Source organism: Anser cygnoides, chromosome 6 (assembly GCF_040182565.1).
Source record: "Anser cygnoides isolate HZ-2024a breed goose chromosome 6, Taihu_goose_T2T_genome, whole genome shotgun sequence".
Taxonomy (NCBI): domain Eukaryota; kingdom Metazoa; phylum Chordata; class Aves; order Anseriformes; family Anatidae; genus Anser; species Anser cygnoides.
In genome coordinates, this window is record NC_089878.1 from 1784082 (window position 1) to 1809108 (window position 25027).

The 25027-nt window shown below is 37.0% G+C and overlaps 2 protein-coding genes across 7 annotated transcripts in view; one reads left to right on the forward strand and one right to left on the reverse strand.

Annotated features, from left to right (window-relative positions):
• Nucleotides 1-756: 756 nt before the first annotated feature.
• Nucleotides 757-6359, reverse strand: NDUFB3 (NADH:ubiquinone oxidoreductase subunit B3). Of its 2 annotated transcripts, none has more exons than XM_048058567.2 (3): nucleotides 6223-6359; nucleotides 2882-3017; nucleotides 757-1019 (listed from the first exon to the last, which is right to left on the reverse strand). In XM_048058567.2, the coding sequence occupies exons 2-3, from the start codon at nucleotides 3013-3015 to the stop codon at nucleotides 863-865; spliced, it is 291 nt and encodes a 96-aa protein (XP_047914524.1). In that variant the 5' UTR covers nucleotides 3016-3017; nucleotides 6223-6359; the 3' UTR covers nucleotides 757-862. The 2 variants fall into 2 exon arrangements, with proteins under 2 accessions (XP_047914524.1, XP_047914525.1); XM_048058568.2 differs by having other exon boundaries at nucleotides 6227-6337.
• A 9-nt stretch (nucleotides 6360-6368) lies between these two features.
• The window catches only part of HYCC2 (hyccin PI4KA lipid kinase complex subunit 2), a 56747-nt gene continuing 38088 nt past the window's right edge, over nucleotides 6369-25027 (forward strand). For 2 of the 5 annotated variants that reach the window (XM_067000095.1, XM_048058524.2), the window contains exons 1-2: nucleotides 6369-6473; nucleotides 6886-6929. The gene's annotated coding sequence lies outside the window, so the exon portion shown is untranslated. The other 3 variants (XM_067000096.1, XM_067000094.1, XM_048058526.2) reach the window with 3 other exon arrangements.

Below are 25027 nucleotides of genomic sequence, written 5' to 3' on the forward strand. Positions count from 1 at the left end.
TATATTTTTCACTCCAGGCATTCTAAAAACACTAGAAGCTGTTGTACGATGCAAGGAAAAAAAATGATGTTTAAAACAAAAAATATAAAAGAATAGGTATAAAAGAATCTGTACTAATGCAAACTTACAACTGAAATTGGATACCAGAAAAGTGAGTTCTCTTTTTTTCACATATTTAAATTATGCTAAAGTATATCTGAAGTCATACTAGGATAAGGTACAGTTAGCGCTGAGTGAAACGTACCCATTTGCTTAGTAAATATGGCAGAAAAGTAAGTTTTAATTTCTGGATATTACACAGAACAGGTTATTTTGGTGAGTAGTGTCTGCAAATTAGTTAATTCTTTAATATGTTTAAGTGTAAGGTTTGGTATTTTCATATACTTTTAGGCAGTGTTGGGTACTTTTTAAAGCTTTACGGTAATATTTTTATTTAGAGAGAAAAGTGGATAATAAGTTATACTTCTAAGAAATGATAAGTCATGCAAGACCACCAGCAAATAATAGCTATTAAATCTTTAAGTAATACAATACAGTCTCTCTCTTAAAAGTAACACACATTCTTGATTCAATAGAATGCTGGCAGGGCTTTAAAGGACTGGGCTGACAGTTTCCCCTGTTCTTTAAAAGATGGTACAGCAAGCCCAAGAGCATGTGTGTATCTTGTTTTCTTTCTGCAGACAGAAGTTGAGGGAATTGCTCTGGCTACATTTTTTGATCCTTTCATAAAAGCATAATAAAACCAAAGAAACATGCTTTTTACCTGTGACATACTTTAATACGCATATTATAAGTACAGAATTGGCAATGGGCTTCTGTACATTTTAGTAATGAAAAAGCAGCAAGTTGTCATATTTGACCTTTAGTGATGGCCTCCATTCTTCTTTGGGGGAAACAGTGTATACTCAATGCCAAGAGCAACCACGAAAGCTGCAAATCCCCACTTGAGTCCTCTAGTAAAGATTTCCATTAAGGTGACAGGTTTTGCATAGCCACCCATATACCTCCAGACTTCATTACTAAAAGAGAAATAAAACCAAAAGAATAGAACAGGATCAGTGGAGCCACTGTGATAAATATAACAGAATATCTTTGGAAAAAAATCTTGATTCAACTTAGATATGCATTCAGACTGTAACATTTCTATCATTTAAGTACTGAGGTAACTGAAGTTAATGACATCAACTCTAAGCTGCTACACATATTAATCTACATGAGGTACAAATAACATAGACAAACAACACAATTCTAGTATGAGACTCATCTCCCCAAACTTGTTGCATATTTTCACTCTGAATCAAAATCAACCCACTGACTTGTAAGGGATAGAGTAACTACAAAGACTAGTCACAGTGCTATACAACATCTAGAATAATTCAATCTTGAAGGGTAAGTTTTTCCAGACATAGAAAACATCCCAGTGTGGAGACACTTCGTTATACAACACGATGCTTAACTATGTTAGGCAAAGTCAGAAAAGTCTACTAAAACTGATTTTATACAGATGAAAATAAGTTTTGCTAAAAAGTTAGAATATTTACAAAGCTGACCCTCTTGTCTCACTGTTCTTAACGCATTGTTATTCTAATGTTAGTCACTGCTGTGACTGACTACAGCCAACCACTAGATTATGCTGTGTAGTTCAACCAGCATAATCTACAGAAATCTATAGAAAAGAAACAGTCTCTAAGGACACCAAGTCTTTAAGAAAAAGGAAAAAACCCACATTTACATAGACACAAACAAAATCAGAACCATAATTTTGGTGGGAGATAGAGATTTTAACAAGGGGGTCAAGTATTTATGTTCACAGATCGTATTCTCTTGTGCAAATGGTTTCTGTGACTCAGGATGAAAGAATATTGGCATGGTGCAGTGTTTTCTAGTTGCTGTTACAGGATGCTTATTGAAAAAGATGTAGGTTTCCACATATGACATCTTTCACACAGCTTATTCCATATGGAATATGTACCTTAATGTACATTTGCTACAGAGATGGAAAAAAGTGCCATCAACCCCAAGCTCCTCCAGAGGTTATAGCATGCAAAAAGTTTTAAAGAGATTACTATTATCACTACAAGAAAGTGCTAACAGGTAAAGCCTCTTCTATGAATGCTCCCGGAGAAGTTGCTCATGTAGTTTTTCTTCTTACAGAAGAACTGGATTACACAGCGCAAAACAACTACTGTTTTATTCACCAAGATTGAAGAGCACTCAACCAAAATTTTACATAGTTTATGATGGGGGAACGCATATTAAACATTGTTTTATAGCTGCCTAAATGATCCAGAATTGCTCTAGCAGAAAAAGAGCAGGCATTCATTGTAGAACGGGACAACTGAGAGGTAAAAGTCTCATCTTCCATGATGTAAGTTTACCTTACCTTCCATGTTACATTCGTTTCTCAGCAAAATGAAATATATAGTTGAATCAAATTCCACATTGTGTGCTAATATATTTCTTCTTTTCAAATAAAGGCCTCCTGTTGTTTATGAGCAATCCTATTTCTAGAATATAAGTTCCACTGACAACATCTGAGCACACAAACTCTGCACTGAAAAAAGATAGCCTTACTCACATGTGCAAAACCTAACATAACTTAAGTGCTTTGGTGGATGAGGCCCTGGTCACTGTGCTTGATCTGTATCATCAGGAAACATCACAAAGTACAAGAGTGCCTGTCAAAAATGCAGAGGCTGGTCAAGGTAATGCAGCATGTGACCTCTGTGCAAAAGAGGGAAAGGCATAACTAAAATTCTAATTTACTTATTGTAGATGAATTTTCACAATTTTTACTAAAGAAGTGTTGTCTGCAATGTCAAAATCCAGTTGATGCCACAAGACAACATATCAAGATAATTTTTGAGGCTCTTGCACTTACCGAGCCCATGGATCCCTAAGACCACGTTTAGCCAGCCTTTTCTGGACATCCTCTAGTGGAGTACCCTCCACCTTCCACTGCCTGTAGTCGGGGAGTTCTGTTTGGCCATGGCCATGTTCACTTCCATGCGCCATACCTAAAAGAAAAGATTAGAAGTTTTTAGTTCTCAGGGAGTCCAGCTTATTCTCCACACACAAGGACCAATATCCTGTACAGGAAGAGTGGGGAGGTTACAAGAAATCCTACAAAACACTAGTTTCTGCTTTGTGAACAGTGCACCTTTGTTCAAAGAGCTAAGAGACTGTGTAGCATTTCAGAAGCTGGTTATAAAGAACAGTAAAGCAAACTGTGCTGGACTGTATTATTTCCCATATAGTAACAGTTTACTATTTTGTCTGAAAACCTGCATGGTTGGTTTATTTATTATCAGCAATAGCCACATGTCTAAAGGCAAGAGTCTTCATATAAAACCATTTCCAGAGAATTAACAGCAACATTATGTTATTTATGGATTTATTTTCTCCTAATAAAAAGACCATCAATATGGACCTTAAAATACATAGCATAGCATAACACAAACATCGCCCAGGAACATTAAGAAAATCAAACAACCTAGGAGGCTAAGATAATAGTTCATTCAAGTTTGATATCAGAGTGCCTATATACACGTCACATATAAATATTTCAGAATCATAGTTTAAATACTCCACATTGGACTTTTTTTTTTAATATGTCATTTAAGAAACTGCATTACAAGTTGAGACTTGTAATGACTAGCTTAGTTGAGACTATTTTACTGGCTTGAAAGATATTTTACTGGCTGAGTTGAGACTTCGTCTTAACTTGACTTGGCTTGAGACGAAGTCTCAACTCAGCCAGTAAAATATCTCTCAAGTCAGTAAAACAGTATCTCAAGTTGAGACTTGTAATGATTGTAATGAATGGCTTAGTTGAGACTAGCCAGTAAAATATCCTTATCTGCATATTTAGAATTTGAAAGTGTGATGGAGATTGAGAGGTATCAAACTAACTCCATAACTAGAAAACCCTAGATAGAATATAAAACCAAGTAATTTTAAGTTAGTGACCTATGTGCACATTTATAGAATACTGTTATATTATGGCTTATCCCAGCTCCTTTAAATAACTGGAATCCAAAGACGTCACAGAACTTGACTTACTCAAACAACGTAATTGAATGTACATACACTAATATGTCACAGTTCAATTTAAATTTTAAAAAATGCAGTAGAAGAAGATTCAGATGTAAATATAAAAGAATAGGGCATTATGGTAGACATTAAAATCACAGGATCATAGAATCCTTATCCAATGGTAGCTTGTTACAAGCATTTATGCATATATATATCAAATATTAAAACCATGCAGAACTACTAGCTTTAAATCCAGCCATAACAGCATATTAAACACTTAGAAAATGTTCACATTACAACAGAAATCAGATTTTAAATCCCCCGCACTCCACCATCTCTTTAGTAATAAGTTTGGTCAAACCTACTTGAAAAGAAAATATGAAAGTAGACTTTTCCAATTAAAGGCAGTATTTGTTTTAATAAAGTGGTGCAGATATTATGCACACTAGTTAAAAATGTTAAAAATGTTAACGTTTAACTGGTTAAAAACTAGTTGAAAATGGCAAGTTTTCCATTTTATAAACTGTAGTATTGTTTAAAGTTATTTCGATCTTAGCATAAAAGCAGTAGGGAAGACCAATGTGAGGTATGTAGTTAGGAACTGTTAACTTTCCATTCACATCCTTATTATCCACTGCAGAAAGAAACAAGAAAACAATGACTTAAATCTTAGACAGCTGATCTGGCTAACCAAACAAAGAATTAAGAACACTATGTAAGGCTGGGCAGTATTGTTACTGCAGCAGTATGTATTTTGTAGCCCAGGGCAATCCTTCAATCTTCAGTACTGACAGTGAAACTAGCGTTTCCCAGGTGCTAATACTAAACTAAGAATTAACTGGTGGCATCAGCTGAAACTTTAGAATAAGAATTTAATGTTGTTGACTCAAAATTTGAACACACACACACACACACCTAACAGAAAAAAAGATGGATAATCAATTAAAGCACCCCGTGATGAAACTATCTTGTTTCCTAGTATAAAGCATATGGACTGGAAGCTGTTTAAAGTCACATTTCTTAAAGCATTGTCAACATTTATACTGTATGAATACTCATCTTGTTTAAACATGGCACCTTTTTTTAAATTCATATTTTGATGTTCCATCTTCTTTAAAAGTAGGCAAGAATTGACTGATTTTGACATTTGCTTAAACGCATAGTCTTTAAAACTGCACTACAGATGCAGATACAACTACATTTAGAATTTTGTGTGTTCGAAGATTATGAGGTTTTTAGGGATGGTAATAGATATTAGCTTGGACAAGCTTACATTCTGTCTCTGTACAATACTATGGCCACTACTTATTCTTCAGAATCTAGAAAGAGCACAATTTTATTCATCTTTATGGAATATATGCTTCATCCTATTTTTTTTTTTACAGTTATATGGGAAGAAGACATCTAATTTAGAAGTTTTAGGTGCACAGCTCCAAGCGCATGATAGACTTCACATTTTTTCCTGTGAGTTTTAAAGAAACAAACGTGCAGATTTGTTGAACTTGGAAAAACAACAGCTTGTTTGTATCAAATTACATTAACGTTGTTATACTGAAAGTGCTTTGAAGCCCTGATTTAAGTGACAGATTAAGAGATTTCCAAGGTATAAGTAATTCATTTGATTATCTAAGCAGGTATATTGTAGGTTAGAGTGTTGCTGCCTTGTAAGTTGTCACCACCACCGCTCATCAAGCAGCTATGTAAGTTTTCTTATACTAAGTAGTATCAGGAAAAAACAAGAAAATACTAGTTCTCATTAGAAAACTGATAAAGGCAGATGGGAACGTGAACATTTTCAGTGAGACCACGAAAGGCTAAAAGAAAATAATGTGAATTTCCCATCTTAACACATATCTAGTAGCGAAGAGCTAATGCAATGCTCCTCATTTTCAGGAAAATTAAAAACACAGCTTCAAAGCCTGTGACTCCTAAAGAGCCCTGGCTGTGGGGGCAAGAACGATGGAGCAGAAAATCTCAACGAGAGCTGTATCACAGCCTATTGCTAGCTACCCCCTACCCCCAAAACAAAACAAACAAAAACCCTCTCCTTCAAATATTTTCCCTTTTCCCAGAAAGCGCTTTCTAGGCACACGCCTAGCCCCCAGCCCCACCAGCACGCCCGAGGGCGGGCAGCGGCGCGGGCCAGTGCCGGTACCCCCGCGATCCCCGCTGCCGGCCCCCCGGTACCTGCCCGCTCCGTGCCCGGCCGCCAGGACACAGCCACCCGGAAACGGAAGGCAACGGCTGATGCCGGTGCTGCAGAAACCGGGACCTGCCGCAAGAGTTCCGCGCGCTTCCCGTTCCGTTCCCTTCAGTTCCTGCCGGGCGAAAGGAGGGGGAAGCACGCAGCCAATCAGTGCGGGGCTTGTTGGGAGCGGAAGCAGCCCAATGGGCGGGCGCGTTGTTGAGTTGCGGGGTCGGTAGCGGCTGGAGGAGAGGTGAGGGGGTGGTGGGGCCGTTCTGCTCCGCTTAGGACCGGAGCTGTTGGGTGGCGGCGGGTGGGGCCTCGGCCGGGCCGATACTGAGCGCCCCCTTCCCTTTCCCTCCTACCTTGACCGTCAGCTGGTGCCGGCGCCCCGACAAGGACGGAAGCGCGCAGGAGCTGCGGGGGCGCGAACCGTCCCTACCGCCGCCGCTTTCTGAGGGGAGTGGGGCCGCCCCTGCCTCCTCCCGCAGGGCACCGCGCTTATGTAAGCCCCGGGCCCGCGCGCCCCCCGCCCGGCCGCTGCCCGCTCTCGGGGCTCTGCTCGTCGCGGGCAGGAGCTGGGGGATTGCTGGGGGTGCTCGTGAGCCCGCCCGGTGCCTGCCGCTGGATGCGTCCTAAAAGGGCATCGCTGTTTGTTTCCCTAGGAGAAGCGTGGAGGCTGCCTGAAATTCTGGAACTGCGCTGAAAGGTAACTGGAAGTTAAGGGTTTTGTTGAGACGTGCGTTTCCATTGAGGTTACTGCTTCGTTACATTCAGTGCCTGTTCCTGGAGAGCTCGGAGTTTGGCGTGTTGTGGCTATATAATTATGAAGTGTTGATTGCGTGACTATCTGAATAATTATTATTATTTTTTTTATGTATGCTTCGAGGTTGAGTACATTGTGCCCTTTATCTGGAAAGAAACTGATAAAGGCAACCACTCAGTCACTGACTTACAAAGGCTTACACCATTTCTGTATTCTAGATACTACTATAATGTAACTTCTTTATAGCATAACAGAAATGCCAGGATACTGATTTTTGACAAGCTTATAAGAATCAGAATAAACCCTGTTTTATAATATGGTATTGACAGAATTTTAGGACAGACTGCAGGTTTGATTTTCGTTTTTAGTATCTGATGAAAAGATGTTTCTGGGTTTCAGTTTTTTTTTATGGGGATATTGGGAGAGCACGAGAAGGGTTCCAGGAAGAATGCCATTATCGTGTTACTAACAGTGAAACTGTTCTAAATACTGTGCCATCTGTTTAATCCAGACTGCCTCTGTCTGGTTTCAGCACTGAATGTTTTTCCCTGGGAGGTAAAGTCTGCAAGATACAATGTCAGAGTGAGAGGAGATGCGTTTGTTTTTTTATAACGTGTTGGAGGATGGAACTGGGGAAGGATTCTTTATCTGTTGGGTATCAGGGAGTTAAATCTCCATCACATGGACAATGATTTGTCTGATACCTGTGAAGTATTTCTCCTTTCTTCTAGTGGCAGAAAGCTACTGGCTATGTGCTCAGCATCTAGTGTTGCTGTGGAATGTTGATATTTTCCTCAGAAATATTTTTTCAGTGATCTGTAAACACGTTAGATACCAAACAAAATAGTTTTCTTTTTGGTGGAAAAAGGTAAGGTCATGGCCTTGTGTTTTGTTTTGTTTGCTTGTTTTGTTTTTCATAGTGTATTTAAGTATGGCTTGATGATTTATCCATGAAGCCATACTTTACCAATATTGCCAAGCCTATCAGCTTCTATGTTCAGTACTGATCACAGCGGATTGACTTTGTGTGACCCATTGTAGTCAAACAGAATTATAGTGGAGGAGTACACTCTGCAAGATTCACCTCTAAATACACTGCAAATTTCAGGGTTGAACAAGGTTTTGGTATCTGTTTCCCCCCACCCAAGTACATAAAACCTCTTGATAGGACTAACTTTGTGCAGTTTATTGATTTGCTCTAGAGTGAGATTGCTTAATGTCTTGCTTCCTAAATTTCCTTTTCTTGCAGTATGTGCTGTACTCTTTCTTTCCAAAATAAAAGACTGCAGATATGGGGGATGTGATGTTTTGGGGATATAGGAAACTTTCTGAAGCTGTATCTTCACCAAATAAGTGAGTTTAGATAATTTAAAGGGACCTCAATGTCTTGTTATAGCCTGTTTTTGAGAAGTAAACTTCAATATAGTTACTCACTTGTTAAGGCTGGAACTATAGTGTAGACAAGGAGCTAATAAAGAAGAGAAATTTTTATCTTATGTAGAACATACTGGATATCCTTTAGGAAGAGAAGGTCATTGGGATTCTGTGTACAAATAATCAGTACTTTTTATGGTTTATTCAGTTGCTTTTTTTTTTCTTTGCTACTATTCATGGTGGTGATAATTTCTGGAAATAAAGTGTTCTAGGATACAGTTACATTAGTGTCTATCCAGCCACGCTAGTTGTGATTAGCTAGGGTTCCTGCTTATGTTAGTAGGTTAGGGGAAGGTGGCAAGGCTTTCTTTATAGCTTTCAGAAACCTGTGTTTCCAGAACTTTTTGTTGATGTATGTTCTAGATTAACAGGTTCATTGTTGGTACTATTCTTCTCTGCCTGTGCACACTAATGTTCTCCTTATCGGTGATCTGTACTGAGTTGGTATGCTCTTCCAGATTACTTTCTGGAGTAGAGAGCTGCATGACAGACAGTGACTTGAATTTTTTTCAACTTTGACATGACAAGAGGTGTGTTTTGTTTTTTTTCCACTTAATGTGTTAATACATACTTGAATTGCTTAAAACTAAATACTACGTATTTTTCTCCTGAAATTGCATGTTATTTTCTCAGGCTCTATGTTGGTTATTTATACTTCACTGGAAGCCTGTTTTTATTCAAATAGAATTATCATTCCTGCTTTAATTGCTGTAATGATTAAAAAGGTTTTTCCTTATTCCACCGTGGTTTCTTTAGATTTTTTTTTATTTTTTATTTTTTTTAAAAAGGCTATGAAAGGCGGGAAAGTAAGTTACCTTCTCAGGCTGCAGTAGAGCTAAATATTTCATGGATTGTATTATAATGTCAAACCACTGTTTCACTCCTCTTTAGGAGGAGTGATGTGCTCTTGCAACACTGTTAGTTTCTTTCTGTATTTTGGCAATCCAGAGATCATTCTTCACAGGAACAACTGTACTGGATTAATCTGCTATCCTATCTTGAAGTCTAAAGTTCTTGGATCCTGGTATGTGACAAGACCATTGTTTCAATCCTGCTTGTTCCCCAGGGCTAAGCAGTAGTTGGCAGCAGATGCTCTATTCTTATTCTTTTTTTCTAGGCAAGTGTATCAGGTTACTTCTTAGGTCAGCTCTCCCAGTCTCTCAGTGGGGATAATGTTTTGTGTAGCTTTTTCTTCCATGAATGTACCTAATTTTTTAAAACTCATGAGTCCGTGTATGGTTTTTGAATCAACAAGCATCACTATATATCTTGTGTTGTGTGAATAACTCATTCCTCTGTTCTGTTTTGAACCTGTTATCTGAGAACTTTATATGATACCCCTGTTTTCTGTAGGAGGAGGGACGGAATTGTTTGGTTATTTCCCAGACAGTTTGATATGAGTTTAGAATCTTCAAAATCAAGCTAATATGTTCAGTCAATACTTGCCTGGGCAGGAAAAGAATTTTAGCTTTCATTTTTTCATTTTCTTTCTTTGTTCCTTTGTGTAAAGATATAAACTAATATCTGGCAGTGAAGCTGAAGGCTTCCTCATCTGACTCCCAGTGAAGGCCATCTTTGCCGTAGGAATTACCATTTAGGAAGAAGTTCTCTGACTCCTGGGGAGAAAGTGATCTAACCAGACAGAGACAGTCATCAATCGTAGGTTTTGACTTGCTACTTCAGTCAGGTATTTTCATTTACAAATAGTATAGTTATAAGAAGTAATTTTTATTTAATGCTGGTTTTAGCTGTGCTTCCTTTGCAGTTGTTACCTTGTAGTAGATAAAATTTCATGCAGAATTTTGTTCAAGCAAACATTAACTTCTGAGTTGCATAATTTGCTCAGACATCTCATGTAGGCTCTAAAGGTAACTGTAAAACAGTGATGATGACTTTAGGAAATATTTGTAGGTGTTATGCATTATCTGACTAATCTTATTTTTCCTGAACCTTTCTTTTGCTGTCTTTTTTTTTTTTTTTTTTTGGCAGAAACCGAGATTCTTAAACAATGGAATCACTGGAGGGTTGAGGTTGGAAGGGACCTCTGGAGACCATGTAGTTCAACCCCTTTGTTCAAAGCAGGGCCTACTAGGGCAGGTTCCTCAGGACGTTGTCCCCTCAGTTTTTGAATATCTCCAAAGGCAGAGACTCCACAGGCTCTTTGGGTAACCTCTTCTAGTGTTTAAACCACCTCACTTTGAATAAGTTTATTTTCTTATGTTTAAATGGATTTTCTTATATTTCAGTATGTGTGCAGATAGATGCAAATATTTTGAGTGTGAAAGTGTTCTTAGTTTGTGCTTGTATCACTAAATGAAGGTAACCTAGTTAGTTGGTTGAACTTTTCTCTCTGTACCTTTCCTTGGATAATTCATGCTTTTATTAACTAGACAAATAATTTGAAATGTTTTTTTTTTTTAACTTCAATCACAGAACATACATATGCGAGTGATTCTTTCCCCCCCCCCCATAGAATTCTGACCTTAGTCCTTAAATTTGAAGCATGAGGTCAAGAGGTAGAGGGGCACTTCTGATGAAATAGAATGTTGTTATATAGTAAAACCAAATTCTCTATTGCCAGCACCACAGAGAAGAAAATGTATAAACATAGATCAGGATCGGGTGCTGGGCAAAATAATACACAGTCTGCAAACTGTTCCAACACATGCTGCAAGTTATCAATAATTAATAAAAGTTTTGTATTGTAAGGAGAATTACAGTGTGGCCATTAGTCATTCTTCTGTTAGCATTAAATCTTTTGTCAAATATAAAACACTACACCCGAATTCATTATGTATTCAGTTTTCCTTGGAGCCAAAAAACTTAGAAAAGGTATGTTACAGATGTTTATTGTATGGCATTTATGTTCATATATAGTGTCTTAGGAGTAATAAATTATGTGGTTATGTAACATATTTGTTTAATAAATCATGTATCTACTTTTAAACTAATTTGCATCTTTTTATTTTGTGCCATTGTAGTGTAATCTAGGTATAATGCACTCTTCTGGTGTAGTAGGCTGAACTCTGTTACAGTGTTACTCTGCTGCCATGAGATATTCTTTTCCTCTAAAGTCCTATGTTTCTCATCTAGAATCTATTTGAAAATGCTTTGGGGAATAAAACTGACTTAGTTATCTACTTCAATAGAAATTTAACTAGAAGTCACAATTTGGGTGATTTGTAAAAGAACGGTCATTGTCAAGTCACCTTTTTGGTTTTTCTTTGATTTCTGCTCTGCAGGCAGTCTGGCTTGCTCCTGTTGGCCACTGCTTATGTCAGTTCTGCTGCTTTGACCTCTTAGTATTATTCTGTAGAGCAATATGTATACTATGGTTCGAAAGTATTAGTTTATTTTTGATTGGAATATAGAGAACAAGAGATATTTGGAAGATTGCACTGGGTAGTAAACTAAAATGTCTATTGCAGTGTTGAACTTTATTTTTCTCCCAGTATGGAATATTGGGAATTGCCAAATTTCCTGGCTACATAATGCTGTTCAGCACAAGACCTGATGGAGGTTGATGGAGCAGTTGAAACCTGTTACAACTTCCGTTACAAATTTCCTTTTTGCTCAGATGGGTTGGCATGTGTGTACTGTTTCTGAGAGTTCTGGTATCTGTTTCTTCTTTCTGTCTCCTTCAGTTTTGAGAATACCCTGAGCTTTAGAAGAGGCTGGAGACCAGCCCCTCTGCATGTTTGCCTCTGTTTGGAATAGGGCCACAAGGTAGAAAACTTGATTTAGAAAGTATATAGTATAACAGTAATAGTATAAGGGTAAGGGGAGGGTATGTTAGTATATTTTCAAACTCTTAATATTCTAATAACAGCAATGAGATAGACAGATGATTGGTAAAAATCCTTTTACTTCAATGAAATTACACAAGAAGCAATTGAGGAATCTGTTAAGTAATAATAATGTGCCCTTTTACATAGAAATGTAAAGCATGCTGATGAAGGATTTATTCTAGCAAAAGCTTCTATTCCTCTGTATGGGTAACAGTGGAGAACTTTCCATTGCTTTTTTAAAGACATTCAGTTGAGCCAGAACAGCATGAGCTAAATATGGACACAGGAGACCAAGGAGAGTTTAGATCTGGAATGGAAAAATGACTAGTTCCTTATGTGTGTGGATTTTTTTTTTTTTTTTTAAGCTGTTTGCGTCTTGTTCTTGGCATACAGCAGGTCTTAGTCAAAATTACCGGGCTTCAAAAGTTTCTTTTAGATTGCTAATTATGTGCCCATTCTATTTCATAATTGTGATAGAGAAACCACGATATGTGGTGGTAACTTGATCTTGTCAACGTTGCACCTGTGCATTAGTTTCAAGTAGTAACATCCTTAAGTTTCTGGAATTTATTAAACTACATTTCTGGTAATTTTTTTGGAAGATAACAGAATGAGGTGTTGTTTTTGTCAGGCTTCATGCAAGCCATTCTTGTAGCTTAATGAACTGCAATAGACTGCAGCACTAATCTTTGCCTTGTCAGAGTAGCAAGAACTTCGCGCAAGTCTCTTAAGCAATAAAGTCTCTTAAACTAGTAAGTATTACCTATGGGAAAACAAGTAGAGCTGAGCATGTTGGGGTGGAAGCTAAATTGAATGAAAGAAGAAATACCTTAAAATACCTTAAAGTAATTTAAGCTAAGCGTTTATTAAACTGTGTTTCTGAGCTGTTTAATTTCATAGATGTTCTGTGACAGCAACTCTTCCTTTAAAACAAGATTTTCTTTATCTTCTCACCATAAACAGTGTTAGAACTTGAGAGAGCAAATACAAACTTTAAAATAATTTGCCCTGACTGTTAGCCCAGCCTGTTCAGCTGATTGCTGCAATGTGAATGGTTTAGGCACAGTTTCATGTCCAAGGGACAGGTTTGAGAAATGACTAAGAAAGGAGTCTGTTTTTCTGCATCACTGGTGAAAATACACACACGGTCATTCTTTGTACATACAGAAATGAAACTTTGTTGGTTCGTTAGTTGCTTCAGCCATAGAAGTGAGCAGATGCTTTTGGGACGTGCAGGTGTCACTGCACTGAACTCCTTACTTTGAGAGAGTGCTTTTTTTTTTTTCAAGTTCTGTGTATGTTAAATCCTTGCTAGCAACAGGCCTACTATGTTTTTTTTAGCAGTTAATTTTCAGAGTTTATATGGAAAAATCTAAAACTACTGTACCTATTTCCTTTTTAAATGAAGTTAAAATGTTGGCATTTTATGCCTGATTTTTAACTTGCCAAGTTAGCTCAAATAAAATCTCTGGAATTTAAAAACTAAAACCAACCAACCAAATCCAAAACTGTTGGAAATACTCCTGTAAATTCCATAATAATTTCTAAAAATTAACTGTATTTGTATTTTACTTTTTTTCCTAGCTACTTCAATGTTTATCTTGAGTAAAACTTACGATGCTAGAGCAGAGAAAAAAATGTGCAACTATGGAATTTCACAATTGTGCACAAATTCCTAATCAGGTTAAGGTTTGTGGATGTATTCCAGACTGAGTTAGGGGTCAGTGGGCTGTACTATTTGGCAATGATGCTGCTGAAATTGTGTAATCAAGTATTGTGCTGATTGGCACAGGGTGTTGTCGTCCCTCCACCTCCTCACCCTCGTCCCCATCTTTGTTTAGCAATGTATATTAACCAAATGTGCAAAGGTTGTGTTTGGTTTGTTTCCTTTTTGCCCTTTTTCTCAGACTTGAGGATATTGATCAATGCTAAAGACAAAACATTACTTAATGTGAGAAAAGTAGAAGAAAGTTCAAAGAAACTTGTGTAAAGATTAGGATGCCTCTAGATATTTATTTCATGTAATAAATTAAGACTTAAAAGTGTGCTGCAGAAAGCTTTAAAATGTTCTATTGGTCATTGAGAATATAGCTTTCCTTTTTTTGCCAGCTGCTGGAAAAGAACTTCTTTAGCACTGCTGCTTGTCCTTTTGCCAAAACGTTTTGTAGGAATGTTACCACATTTGGCTGGTGGAGATATGTGTGGGTATGACAGTCAACTGCTTATCTCTTCTACTAATGCTTCCATGATGATAACACACCAGACATTGTATTTGATACCTTATTTTAATACAAATTTTTTGATTTTTGTGAGATGTGGGAGAGAGGAGGGACAGATAAATCAACATTATTGTGCTGGTTAGGAAACCTAAATCACACTTTAAAGAGTTTTCAGCTTTAGCAAGTTTTGAGGTATTTCAAATTCATGTTCCAATAGGTAGGTTTTGATAGACAAAAATATTTTTTCCTGCATCTTTTGTCGTCATACAGAATTCCAGTAATAGTTATTTTATTGCTATTTCTGTGAACTATTGGGAAATTCTGCTTTAGTAACGTGTTGGCTTTGAATTGATTTGTAAGATTGTGATGACTATATTTTTCTCTATGTGAATGCAGACTGTACAGCGTTCTGAAATGTGGAATATTGCTATTAGTAAATTGTCTTTGTGTGCATTTGCCTTGTATCTATGAAAAATAAAAATAGTTTTTAGCATTTACTTCTTTATTGCTTGACAGTGTTTGAAGTTAGGATCTTTATTTCTTGGTTTTAGTTACTCAAGTGACACAGGACTGATTAGGAAACAAAATCATTAAAATATAGCTACAAAAGTTGTCTTATTATGCCAGTTGAATAGCTGGAAGATAAGGCAAAAAGCATAAGGATTTTTTCTGCCCCAACTATGAAACTCCTACTGCTCAGTGATAAGAAATGATTATTGCATTATCATATTAAGGACAAGTGTGTACATAATTATAAGTACCAGGGTACCGGGTATGGATTTGTACTTTGTTCAGAACAGTTTTCTCACACACTGAAGTACTCACACTTGGACTGTGTGAGTTGGACTTTTTGTTGGTGTTGTTGGTGTGTGCACCTTATCAACCTTACTTTTCAAGAGGTTGCTCAATGCTGTGCAGGTACATTGTCTGCATGCCAATAACCTCAGTGTTCCTAAACCTTCTGTCCGAGTTGCCTTTGAAAGAGTGTCCGTGCCTGTTTTGTGAATCATTATGTATGAAGGGTATTAGAGGAGTATATTCCTTGCAGCAAAAACGTATAACCAAAAAATCTCAGGTGCCTGGTGCTTGCATTTCAGTATGCGCTCACTATTCCTATCAACACAATTCCATAGGGAAATGGGACAGTGATGTATTTAAAAGGCTGTTTAATTAAAAACAGGCTTTGATTAAATTTTTTTCTGATGTATTTGAAGAGGATGAACTAAATTTGCTGTATAGCCAATATAATTAAAAAAAAAAAAAAGTGTAAGGTCAGAAATTTTACCTAGATGGGCAGCATGACTTACCAGTAGAAGAATAAGGAAACTGTGTATGTCGAGTATATTTCATATGGATACGTTTATATTTCAAGTGGATGTGCTATATAGAATTTGTTAAAGAAGACCCTTTTGCTTAATGTTTCAAAAAGTAGTAGTGTAACTCTTTGACATGTCTGCATTTAAGGCCATCTCTGGTCTTTTTCCAAAGGTGGATTTACTCAGGAAGACTTGAGGGAAGAAAAACATAATTCTACCATTGCTTTTGAAGACAGTTTTTAGCAGAACTATTTAGTATTACAAACAAAACCCCAGAGCTTCTCTGTGTATGGGTGAGGTTATGTAAAAATGGCTGAATTTTAGAACTTTGAGTCCTCAGTGAGCATTCCTGCTGTTGTGTTTTATGGATGCAAGAAAATGTATTTGAAAACTTAGAACGTTGTAAAATTGACAACTTGTAAAGAAATTCCATTTCTCCTTCCACACCAACCATAAACAGAAGGAACGTTACTCAGAAGCTAGCTGCATGAATTTTCAGTGCTGTTAAATCTAATTTTTGGTAATATCGAAAGACTCCTGCCTTCTGGAAGTATACTAGGACACTAGGATTTGACAAACCCTTTTGATTTTGTTCAGGCTATGTGTAGAAAATGTTCATGAAAATAGCAGGATGCACTTAATCTGCACTTAATCCCTCTCCCCTACTCCTCTTTTTCTCTTTTTCCCCATCTGCTCCTTTCTACTCCTTTACGGAATTCACCAGTGGCTGATCTGGGGAATAGGGTTGTTTCAGTTGAAATCACACTCTTAATTGCTTAAGCTGCTTAGTGTGCTTAGTGTTTCATCAGAAACAACTTGTTTCCACAAGTTGTGGAAATCCTACCGCCTACCCCCCCCCCCCCCCCCCCCCCCCCCGTATCGATCTACAGCTAAGATAAAAGAAATTGTTGCCTAACAGAGATCTTGTTGATGTAAATTATTTGTGCTAGGTTAAGATTACATTCCTAAAGAGACTGTATATAAAAAATTGCCCCAGAAAAAAAAGACTTAAATTTCTGGTTAAATAAACAAATAAATAAAAAGTCCCAGTACGCTAGTAACTTAGTGCTCCTCACTATTTAAAAATAAAAATAAAAAAATAAGCCACTTCACACTAAAAATATTAACCAGTTCTTTCCTAGGACCAGTCCATCTCTATCCTTTTCTAACATTAGTTTAAGAGTAAAAGAATAACGACTGTGTAAACACTGTGCATTGTGTTTAACTATTGAACAGCGAAGATTAATTATTAAACACATACCAAAGCAAAAGAGGAAACTTGTGTAGCTCTTGTACTGGTTTACATTTACTAGGGTTTTATTTCTCATACAGTTGCTTCACAGAGTTTATAATTCCATTGGATAGGCCACAGAATGACAGACCATAGTAAGCTGAATTTCAGAGTTTCATGAGAATTTTTATCAGATGATTACAACGGGCTGTGCTTTTTTTAGAGGCACTATTTCTTTGCCTGGTTTCCATGAAAGAGAGAGTCCATCAAAGACCATATAACCTCCAGCTCTGGAGGAATCCTGTTGAAGTTAATAGGTTTGGTCACTAGCATCAATTTATACAGGACAGTTACCTTAATCAATTGGGTCAATTGAGTGGATAGCTCATGTTAAGGTAGATCTTGATGGATCTGTGTTGTCCAGAATTAAGATGATCAGGAACATATCTTACTTATCACTTGTGGATTCTGTTTCATAAAATGAGATTATTCTTTTGTATTGGAATCAGACCAGTATTTTTCTTCTCATCTTGGGGATTGGTCTTTGCAGTTCTTAGACCCCCTCTCTAACTTTCAGAAAACTAATATAAGGCAGCTATACTCTGAGCAGTTTTGAGTCTGAAAGCTGAAGCATATCTTGTGTTTTTGGATTGTTGATGCTATGCTGCTCCACCTGAGAAGAGCAAGCAGCCTGTGTGTGTGTCTTAAATCCTCTTCATAGTTTACATGCAGGTTTTGATTGCCTCATGTAATCCATTGGGTCAAGTGGAAGATGTCTGTGCTGAATGATGTATCTGAGTTACACATAAGAAACTTACGTGAACATGCAATAAAGGAATATATCCTAATGCTTAGGAACATTTAACTGGCATTTTGAAACTGTATGTTGGAATTTTGTATTTTTAATGTCATAATACTATTCTTTAAATGATACATTATCTTAGCTATAATTGAAATAAATTTGTATTCACTTGTTTAACAGTTTATGGATATGTGTAGGTAAGTGTAATGATGGCGGGAGAATCTGACACTGCAGCTTCATTTACTTACATTCTACTTCATAGAGCTGAAAACTTTACCATCTGAAGTTGGAAATAATAGAATCTTTCAGCACAGGTAATGACAGGGGATCCTTTGTGTCAGCTCTCTTTGCGAATTTTTAGGGTAAAGGAAAGAAGCATAGGTAAATTAATTCATGAATGTGTAAGCTAAATTCTAGTTTGGGTAAATTGCGGTTGGAGGCAGACATTGCAGCAAGAAATATATGCTGGTATCTTAATGGTCTGAAATTGATAGAGCACTTCATTTTTGATGGCTGTTTTCATAATATAACATTAGTTTCTGTCAAGGGAGGATGGCATGGCTCAAAAATGGGAAGCTGCTTAGAAACAAGTTCATATTTCTTTCCTTTGTGGGCAAGATTGCTGTCTGTTTCAGCGTAATGTTTGCAGTCTTGTTCTAAAGTGTGTGTTGAGGCTTTTTGTCTTTTTGTTTTGTTTTTGTTCCCAAAGAAATTCTGTCTCAGGATTTAACTGATAATTGCTCATTTTTAGTACTTAGTACTGAGTGTCCCGTAACTGTGGTTTTGCAAGTGTAAGCCTGCTGTTATACATATAGCTTTTTCAGACTACGTTTTTACTGTGTGCTTCCTATCTTTTAGCAAAGTCTTTCTTGATTTAATTTACTTCATGAACCAAAACTCTGTACCAAGAAGTTGCTTAGGAGAGGTAGGGTTACACAAAAAGTAGTTTGCATGGAAATGTTTTCTTAAGTGAAGAAACTAATGAGTTGCAGACAAACTAGCATAGGAAGAGTTACTACATATGAACTAATGCAAAGGGAGGAAAGCCTGTATTGTTTAGTGTAGGATGGGTTATCGCACAGGATCCTGACAAGACAATGCTTTAGGTTTAGTGTAGCATGACTGTATGAAGTTGCTTCTAAGGAAACTGGTGCTGAGAGAATGTATAAGGTAACATTTCTATGGCTAACCTACATGTGGGTGTTATATATGCGTGTGTGTCCAGTCTTCATAATAGAATAATTAATACATGCGCTGCTGTGTTTAAGGCTGCAGGATAACTCCTTTTAATATATTGTTGTCACCAAAATCCCATAGGTAAAGCAGAGGGAGTACTTATACATGTCTCTTTCCACGTCCTAAGTTGTCTTAACTCTTCTCTTTTTCTGCTATATTCATTGCATGAACTCCTAAGAGAGATTTAGCTACAAATGTACAAGGTATGACTGTGGCTTTTTTCAGGTCCTTAGACTCTGTGAGACAAATAGGACTTAATTTTTAATTAATTTTTTCCTCTGGAAAAAATTCACCTGACTTCAGCTTTGCACAAAATTGCTCTGTGCAATGCAGTGAAAATGTTAGCTTTATAATCCTTTATTTTTTTTAAACTGTGCTATAAAGTGTCTTTTCATATTTTCATTCACACTGCCCTAATTGTTTGGCTTTCAGCATGCTACCAAAATTTTGCATCTGCAAAGCACAATTTCAGTGTAATAATTATTGATAGAGGGCTTGGCGGCACAGATTTCTGGTGCTTGAAAAGGCACAGTAGATGGTCTAGGTCTCAGAATGACTTGGAGGCTTTTGGGGACAGATGGGATGTGTCTTTTCTTTATACCTCTTTTGACAGCAACTGAAATTTATTTGACCCTTGTCACAAGAAACATCTCACCCTGTGGATGTATGGTATCATAAAAGTTTGCAAGAGTGTTGTCAATCTTTGGCCCTTTGGTGGTAGGGCTGCCTCGCATCATTTCCATATAACTGTCTTTGTTGCTGGTATCCGAAAAGCAATTCTTTTTAGCCTGGTTACCATTACTGAGTCAAAGGAAGTAATGTCTTATCGGAGTGTTTTGCATGACTAAGGCTTGCCTAATAAGACTTGCAATCTAAATCCCACATGTGGAATAAATATGTCAGTATTTATATTTTAATGTTGAGATGTATGTCGGTCTGCTTAAGCTGACAATTAAATTACCTAGAAAGAGTCTGTCTTCCAACTCCTTTTTTTATTAAAAAGAAGACTTGAACTGATGGTTTAAATTAATAACTGTCCAGAGAATGTTTTCTTTCTTTCTGTCCTCGTCAGTTTTATACCTTGCAGAAGTTTCCATTTCCCTCTGCTATGGAGTTGTTATGGCCAAGACAGTTCTGACAGATTGAGTGTACCTGTTTCTAATACCAGGTTGCGGTTGTGGTTCTGATTTGTTGATGACAACAGTTTTTGAATTTATTTTTGATGCCTTTATCAAAATGGCAGCATATATAAGTGTATATTAAAGATGATTGCTATAGAATATATTTATGTAGATGGATAGAATGGGATTGTAATGCTATCTGTGATTATGTGTTTATTATAATCATGCATATACTTTTAAATCAGTACCAGAAGTAATCTATGAACTTTTCTCATAGAAGCCTGTGGTTACCAAAATTGAACATTCTCACGTTTGCATTTAATGTCCTCATTATAAAAACTAGTCTTGTTTTCTATGGGGATCAAACCAGCCTTAGAGTCAATCCCTTTTCCAGTGTGGAAATCAGAGCATAACATAGCTGTTTAATATAGTCTAGCATGCAATCTGACTGCAGCTGGATGAAGATATTTATGCTTATATTCTGAGCAAATAAGGAATAAGGTGCTCCTAGGAGAATATTTTGTGAAGCATATCAGTTTAAGTACTAGCTTACACCATTAAGTTTTCTGCTTTATTCTTTTTGTACAAAAAAAAAAAAAGTAATAATGTAGAACAGGTATTATAAATATGTATATAAATCTCTTCGTATTGCCCTCATGATATGCTATGGTGAGTCCCACTCTTACTATAAGGAACAGTATACAGGAGTCTAACATTTCTACCTTGTTACATTTTAATGTTTTATTTTGTATTATTCTGTTACAGAATTCCATTCTACCTTTTCTACCAGTTGGAATTAAGTTCTTTTAAGGCATGCAGTTCTTTTTTTCCCTTTGAATTGTAAAAATTACTTCTATATCTTTAATCTAAAGTTAGAAGTTATTTTTCACTATCGTTATCCTCATTACTTGCCTCTTAAACGCTTTTCTGCCTGATACATATTTTCTTTCAGGATGCTTGAATCAAATGTGGGCCAGTATTTCAAATAAGAGCATGCTATCAGTTTTGTATGCTCTGCTTACATATTTTCAGAACTACTTTGCACTGCTTTCGTGCTGTTAAAAACCTCGATTTCGTTTCTGGCAGCTTATAAATTCCTTAGCAGATGTTTTCATTAAGTGGTTGAATGTATTATCCAGTCTTTTTCCATTCAATCTTTTAAAACCCTGCATTCAGGAATAACGCAATGTGAGAAGTTCAAATTGCTTTCTGTTTTCTGCAGTTGTCAGCATGTTGCCCAGTTCCCTTTCTGTAGAGGTCATGTACAGTCTAGTAATGGGGTGACAGGAGAGGGGAGGATGTTTCCCGTGTAGTTCCAACCACTTTGTCATTTATTTTTCTTTCTTTTGCTTCCCAGAGTGTTAATTATATTAAACCAAGTGTTCTTATTATGAACCTAAGAACATTCTGGATCAAAGGAATAGAATGTTGATTTAGTTGAAAGTAAAGATCCTTTCTTGCTGCTTTCCATGCTACTTTCTTACAGATGTAGCAGGGAAAAGTCTTTCTTTAAATACACTTCTTTCCATGTTCAGTAATGAATTGTAGATATGAGAAGAGTGTATACATAACTTGGAAGAACAAGCTGTATTGATACTTGTGTTTTCTGTTCTTTTAGACCTGCTGTCAGTCAGTAAGGTTCTCTTGCAGGAGTGACAATGGAGAGACATCATGCCACTTAAACCTTTGTTCTTATTGTTGAGATTTCTCCCTTGTCCAGATTTTAATTGCATAATACTCTTGCCATAGACTTTGAGGTCAGAATTTACAACTTCGTTATTCATCGTGCAGCTGTGATTTAGTTACATTATGTGAATTGTGACGTCTAGTAAGTATATAATGGCAAGAAAGTGGACTTGTTCTTGAAATGTGTGTCCTGTTTATGTAACTGCACCCCATTACACCCTTTGTTTTGAAGCCTAAAATCCTAGATTCTTTAAAATAAATAAATTAAACAACAACAAAGCCCCCAGACACTGCATACTTGAATAATCATATCTTCTTAGGTGTCAACAATTACTAATATCTAACTGGTAGCACTTTTTTTTTTTTTTTTTTAAATCCCCACTGTAATAGCTTGTTATTTCTCTTTTGCCAGTGTTGGCTCTGATTATTTGGCTAATTGTTTTTCTGTTGCAAATTGGTCTTGGTTAGTAGTTTAAATGTAGCCTGGTAAGTAATAATAAAAGGGTACTGGCTGTAAATACATTTTAAATGTAAGTGAAGCACATGCTCTCAGATGAGAGAAGTTGAATAAACCCTTTCTCATATATATATTGCTGTAGAATTCAAAAATTCTTGGATAGTTACCTGAGTTTTACATTTTATTGTTTCAGTAGTGTATTACTGTAATACGTTTTATTACAGATGTTGATATTTTCAAAGAAAATAATAGAGAGTGATGAATGAGTGGACTCTTCAAAATGGGAAACCCATGGTTTCATATTTTTAAATTATTTGTGTGTAGCATGAGCTAGTTTGGAGAATCCTTTTGCTTGGTACAATTCTGTTTAGATCTCAACTGTAATTTGCAGAAGTACAATGCAAGGCTGTGACTTCCTTTGAGAGCAGCATTTTGTAGCTTCAATGTTAAATGTAAAGATTCCAGGTCTAATGATTCATCAGCTATATGTCTCATATTCTGCCATTTTGTACCAAATGAACCTGATCAGGATCGGATGATGGTGATTTTAAGTGCTTTTATGGCAATCTTTTCAGTAATTATTTTTTTGTACTTGGTTTTAACATTGAGAGACTGTGCTCCCAACTAGAACTCTACTGTTCAGTGCTTTAATATGATTTTAAACTTGCTTGCTTGTGTGGTATTTAAGGAATCTGAACAATCAGTCCTTATGTCAAAATATTTGAGTATATTTAATTATTACTGCTACTAATAGCTAAATTTCTGTTTAGTTATTATGGTTCCTGCATAAGAACTTTTGAGGGATAGTAGGGAAAAAAAAGTATTTAAAAGAAACATGAGAAATCTGTTACATTCACTGTATTTTGTTTGCTTTGGGAGAGACATGAACACTCTGGAAATGAAATTTGGTACTCTTATTTGAGGTTGCTTCAGCTTTGAATAAATATGCACAGGATTTAATGCTGTTGAACCAGTTTGTTTTAGAGACACACCCCTGTGGTACCTGATGTATTTAGTTCTTTTTCTCCAAAGGTTAGTTGGGGCACAGCAAACCAGGGAGTGAATGTAAGCATGAGGTGTGCTTTACAGATGCTCACATGAAAATCCCAGAGCAAGTCTGCATATCAGGCAGAGATAGTCACACAGTTGTTCTGCTTGTGTTCCTCTGTAGACAGTGTCCAAGTACATCAGGTGTAGCCTAGCTGGTGGGGTGCAGCCTGGTGAAGTGTCTGCCGCTCCACCAGGGCGGTTTGGCTCCAGGGTGGGCACAGCCACCAGGCACTGAGCTTTTGCTAAGTGCTCACATAGGGAGTCAGTGCTGTAATCCATATCCTGACTAACTTGAGTGTTTGTGCAAGTCCTTAAAAAGGTTTGTAACATCCATGTGGATAATTTGAAGGGAAGAGTTGACTTGTCCTAAAGCTGAACTAGGAAAGCAATCTTGGCTGAAATAGGTGTGGACTACTTCTGAAATGATACAGCAGAGCTGCTTGCTTACATCCTTTTCAAGTCACATGAGCAAAGCTGGCCTTAACTTCTGAAAAAATCTTTCAGGAGGGCTGCAAATGTACCCTTGGAGAAACAAATAGTTTGTGTTTACATTTTTCTGTAAATGTGGTGCAAGGGTGGCACTTAGGGTGCTTTTCATCCTGGGATATAGTTTATGCTATTGGTCTTTAATGTACATGCTGACAAAAATATTCTGAAAGCATCAGAACAGCTAGCTGTATTTATATAGGCAGCCACTCAAGGCAGCACAGGAAATCTTCACTGAGTGAAAGTGGATGGATCATACAGTAGAGTTGGCACAAAAAGATCTGTTGTGTTAAGCTGTTTTGCTGTGTTCTCCTAAGGTAAGAAAATAGACAAAAAGCACTATACAATATTCTTTTCTTCAGGTATGAGTAAAATCTTACTCCATCATATACAATAAGACATTGCACTGGGTTTTGTTTCTGTCAGTATTCTTCCAGGGCATAGCACAAGCTCTGTCTTTCAGCAATTGTTTTCTAGACATCTGCTTTCCTAGGCAGCAGTTACAGCCTTGATTCTGAAGCTGGCTTACACTAGAAGAGGTCCCCAAACAGAGTTTGCTTGAAGGTCAGATGCATGGCCCAAACATTGGGACAGAAATATGTGGGATACTGGTGGGGAAGGTGGACTTTTCCTTTTCATGGTACATAGCTGCTAGGTGACTTTAACTATAATATGAAGTTGCACCTAAAGTTTGACACCAACACAAATTCAGTTTTTAACACGTCAACTGTGAGTTGACTTGTTTGACCACCAGCTATATGTGGATTTTCTGTAAGTTCATTTCTTAGGTAGGTTAGGTGTTATGCCATTAGAATGCTGTTTTTTACTTACTGTGATAGTAACATCGGGACCTTTATAACATTTACAGTAAGGCTTTTCTGAATTGTTTTTGCACCTCTTGGAATTTTTCATAGTTTCTTCAGATATGCCAGACTAAATTCTAACTCAGGAGAATTGCAGACCATGGTGGTTTTACCCTGCTGGGAAGCTAAACTCCAGCACAGCTGCTGTCTCACCCCCGATCCCTCCCCCCTAAAAAAAAAAGGAGGGCAGGGGGAGAGAGTATGCTGGAAAGAAGGGGGGAAAAAAAGGCTCACGGGTTGAGATAAGGATAATTTAAATAAAGGGAAAAGAAGGTGTGTGTTTGTGTGTGCAAGCAAAGGCTGCATGGAAACACGGAGGGAAGAAAAACAACTAATATTTGGCCATGTCCTG